We start from the raw sequence: 4218 nt of genomic DNA, 5'->3' as shown, positions 1-4218 counted from the left end.
TGATGCATGCATAGATGAATATTGGGTTTTTTTTTTTTTTTAGATGCATCTAGTATTTTTAGAACACACATATTATGCTTTGACTATGTTTTTATGAGTATTTTTTTTCTCTTTGAATTTGGTCATCTTTGACTATGTTTTGCATCAAACAAATGAAACATGCATAGCTACATGTTTATTCTTTTATTTTTCAACCTCTAAAGTGTACAATCAAATTTATTCTTTTGATTTTTATAAAAAAATAGAGCTACATGTGAAAATATTGTATATACATTTAGGCTTTTATATGGGTTTATAAAATAAAATAAAAAAAAATCGGGTTTAATCCGGAACCCGGAATCCGGGTTTTGAAAAACCCGGATTCATCCGGGTTCCGGCTCGTTTATGACCCGGGTTAATCCGGTCCGGGTTCTGGCCCGGATTTGAAATCCGGGTTCCGGTTTGGGTCTATCCGGATTTCCGGGTTGGAACCCGGATGAACAGGTCTAGCGGTCATGGAGGTCAGTTTTTCTGGAGGGGGCATGAAGAACTAGCACTTGATACATTTTTTGGTAAATTCTTGAGTGTCTCTTAGTGCGTTGGGCCAATAGTATCTAGCTCTTACCTCATTCTTGGCTAGGGCCTTCCTGCCAAAATAGTTTTCGCATATTCCCTCATGTATTTTAGCTAGGACATGCTGTGCTTCTTATAGAGAGATGCACCAAAGTAAGGGGTCGCAAAGCTCCTCTTGTATAGAATCCTATCGATAAGCATGAACCTTGCTGCTTTCATTTTCACCTTTCTCGCCTCTTCCTTCCTTTCAGGGAGTTTGCCTATGTCAGGGTACTTGACCACATCGCTAGCCCACTAGGGGATGCTTGAGCGCATCATGCACACTTCTGCCCTGATTGCTGGGACTTTAATAACCCTCTTTTCGAATTGCCATGGGAAGGGTGCACCCTCCATCCTTGATGTTGTTCGCACCAGCTTGTCTGCCACTGTGTTATCTTCTCGAGAATTTGGGATATGTTGAAACACGAGAATATATATGCCTCCCAAACCCGAGCTACATACTCTTTAACTTCTTGCCCTTCGTGGCGTATAGGCCCAGTACTTGGTTGACCACCACTTGTGAATTTGATTTAGTCTCCACCTCGGTTGCTCCCAATATTGTGGCTATTGAAAGTCTTGTCACTAGTGTCTCGTACTTAGTCTCATTGTTGGTCGTTTTGAAGATAAGGTTGCCACGTAATGGTGTTCCTGATCTTCGGGATTGACCAAGTGCATTCCTATCCCTCCGCTTGCTCGGCAAAAGGAGTTGTCTATGAATAGAACCCATGGCTTCCCTATTGGAGCTGCCACATCCTTTGAGGGGAAGTCTAAGAATTCTGCTACAAAATCCTCCAATGCTTGCCCTTTTACCACCTTCCTTGGTATAGGGGTGCTACCCGCACCATACGGTGCGGGGTAGGCACCCCCCCGCCCCCGCATGGGGCGGATGGGGAAAATCCCCCCCGTCCCCCGCCTCCAGTGTACGGGGGCGGGGTACCCCGTCCCGCATGACGGGGTACGGGGTGGGGGGGCAGTCCGTCCGGCCCCCCGCAGTGGTCTCGCTCTCTCCCAGCTTCAACAGTTACTCTCCCGGAAAACTCGCTGAGATCGCCGCCAGAGTCATGGAGGAACTTCGCCATGAAGCCGACTCCGACACTAATATCTTTCCCTGGGCTACAGAAAACCCACCTATTTCATCTCGAGTTATCTCAAACGCTGAACCTCCTCAACGACAACAACAAGAAGACATGTCCAATAACAACGGCGAGTACGAGGATGGATACGAGGACGAAGACGACGATTTTGAGTTCGCGTTTGTTTGCAGAGAGCCAGATTCGTCTCCCATCTCAGCCGATGAGATTTTCTGCAACGGCCAGATCAGACCCATCTACCCGATTTTCGACCAGAGCCTACTCGTTAACGATTCCCGTACAAGCACTGATTCTTCAAACATCTCGAAGCTTCGTCGTCTTCCTCTGAGAAGGCTCATGACAGAGGAGCGAGAACGAGAAGAAGCCCGCGAGCCCGCGAGCCATAACAGCCACCGTAGCCCACGGCCACGCCCTTGCGTCGAGAGGCCATAACAGCCACCAACGCCCACGCCACGGTTCTGCGACGCCGTCCTACGGGGAAATCAACGGCCTCTCCTTTGCTCGGGGCTTCTCCCATGAGTCCCAGCTTAAACTTATATATATATTATATATATATTATATATGATACGGGGCGGGGGAAAAACGGACCGGGGGGGGTCCGTCCCCGTCCCCCGCCCCCGCATGGGTTACAGCTTACGGGCCGGGGGGCCCCGCCCTGACCCTGACGGTGCGGATGCCCCGCCCCGCACTATGCGGGGACGGGGCGAACGGGGCGGGGCAGCGGGTAACGGGGCCCCGCTGCCCACCCCTACCTTGGTAGATACTTTATGTCAAATTCACTAAGCTCAATCAATCACCCTTTTAACCTGTGATACCCCTTTTTATGTGTATTTTTATTGAAAGAGTATTTTAATTTAATTAAAATATTGGTACTTTTGTTTTAAATTTATCAAATTTTAATTGGATTTATTTAGTTGTGAAATTTATTTTGAGGTACTTTCTTAATATTAATTATTGTTTTGTGTTTAAATTACCATTTAATTTAATTTAGTTTATTTATTGATTTAAAATTTTGTTGTTAGTTTTTACTAGTTATTTATTATATGTTAGCAAGATATTGTGTTTAAATTATTTTATTTAATTTATTGCTTTTAAAATTGCTTTCATTGGATCAGTTTCTGGACCCTAGATGTGAGGGCCGGACCTTATTTCTTTTCCCTATCTTTTCTTTTTCTCTTTTTCTTTTTTCTTCCTCTTTCTTTTTTCCTTCTTTCTTTCCTTTTCCCATTTTCTCCCTCGGTCTCTCTCTCCCGTGCGACACACACACACACACACACACACTCTCTCTCTCTCTCTCTCTCTCTCTCTCTCTCTCTCTCTCTCTCTCTCTCTCCCGTTCTTTTTCTTTGCCCCGCCGTAGCATCGCCATCGGCCAGTCATGCATCTCACCACCCCTACCGATCGACTCCCTTCCAGCCGGTGATCACTTCCCTCCATTTTCAAACCACCTAGTGCCACCATTAATTGTCGTGGACTCCTTCAAGCAGCATGGTTTTTCCTCCATTTTGCCGTCGTCGCTCCACATTTGGCTACCACTTCATCACCGACTTCTTACTGACCTAACCCACCCATTTCCAGCTCCGATCTGTCGCTGAAGCAACCCCTACAAGCTCAACTCCGTTTTGTCCTTTTTTTACTTCCACTGCTGTTTTCGCAACCACCCATGGCCAACCCTCACTTCTAGTAACTTCATAAACACCTCTAAACTATTCTTTATCAATCCCAAGTTTTGGTTCGTCCCCATTAAAAAATGGGTATTTTACAACCCACGACCACAGTGCTTTTACACTGTTATGTTACTTTTTCGACACCTTTTGCAACCCATTAATCCTTCAAAAAATATTATATAGCGCTATAAGTATTTTCTAAACTTCCTTTTATATTTAAATATATTTTTACTTTAACAATAAATTCTGATTAGTTGGTTATGCCAGACTGAGTTTGAGGAGTTCGGGGGTTGAATGGATTAGTAGAGGATGGAGTTATTTATATGTTGGTTGATGTTGAGATTTGTTGGATATTTTTTGTCTTGATGTGTGCATTAAATGGAGCATGCATGTTCATATTTGAAAAGGAAAATTGGATTTTTCGCATAATAGCATACATGTACATGTGTTGAATATTGAAAACTGGGTTTTTCATGTGTAAATAGATTTTTGGGTGCGTGTGTATCACGACCCTAAGCCGAGATAGGGCATTATCTCGATGGAGCTCTTATGGTCACTCGGGAGCGCAATATACTGAGTGATGTTCCCTAGGTTGCCGCTGGGCGACAACGAGAGTAGATGGGATGGTAACGCTCTCGTATCAACTCAATGGCCCCTCTGTTGGTAGGGGCTAGAGGATACTTGGCTACGTACACTCTGGGATGGAACTGGGCATCGCTCATTACGAAATCACACTCATGATCGTTACCCATGATGTGACAAAGGGAGCTAGGGGAGGTCATAGTGCATTCGATTAATGAAAATGAAAATTGATTTGAGACTTGGATTTTGGGCCATTTTTTGGGAAAATAGCAAGGAAAAGTTTTAAA

At 44.7% G+C, this 4218-nt stretch overlaps 1 protein-coding gene across 1 annotated transcript; it reads left to right on the top strand.

Annotated features, from left to right (window-relative positions):
• The first annotated feature begins 1652 nt into the window (after window positions 1-1652).
• On the top strand, window positions 1653-2114 carry LOC122296622. The gene has a single exon (XM_043106425.1). It carries the CDS (start codon window positions 1653-1655, stop codon window positions 2112-2114), a length of 462 nt encoding a protein of 153 aa, XP_042962359.1.
• Window positions 2115-4218: the final 2104 nt, after the last annotated feature.

This window comes from Carya illinoinensis, chromosome 15 (genome assembly GCF_018687715.1).
Source record: "Carya illinoinensis cultivar Pawnee chromosome 15, C.illinoinensisPawnee_v1, whole genome shotgun sequence".
NCBI classification, from domain to species: Eukaryota; Viridiplantae; Streptophyta; class Magnoliopsida; order Fagales; family Juglandaceae; genus Carya; species Carya illinoinensis.
The sequence above is the reverse complement of the archived record's forward strand: the minus strand, read 5'-3'. Positions and strand labels throughout refer to the sequence as shown.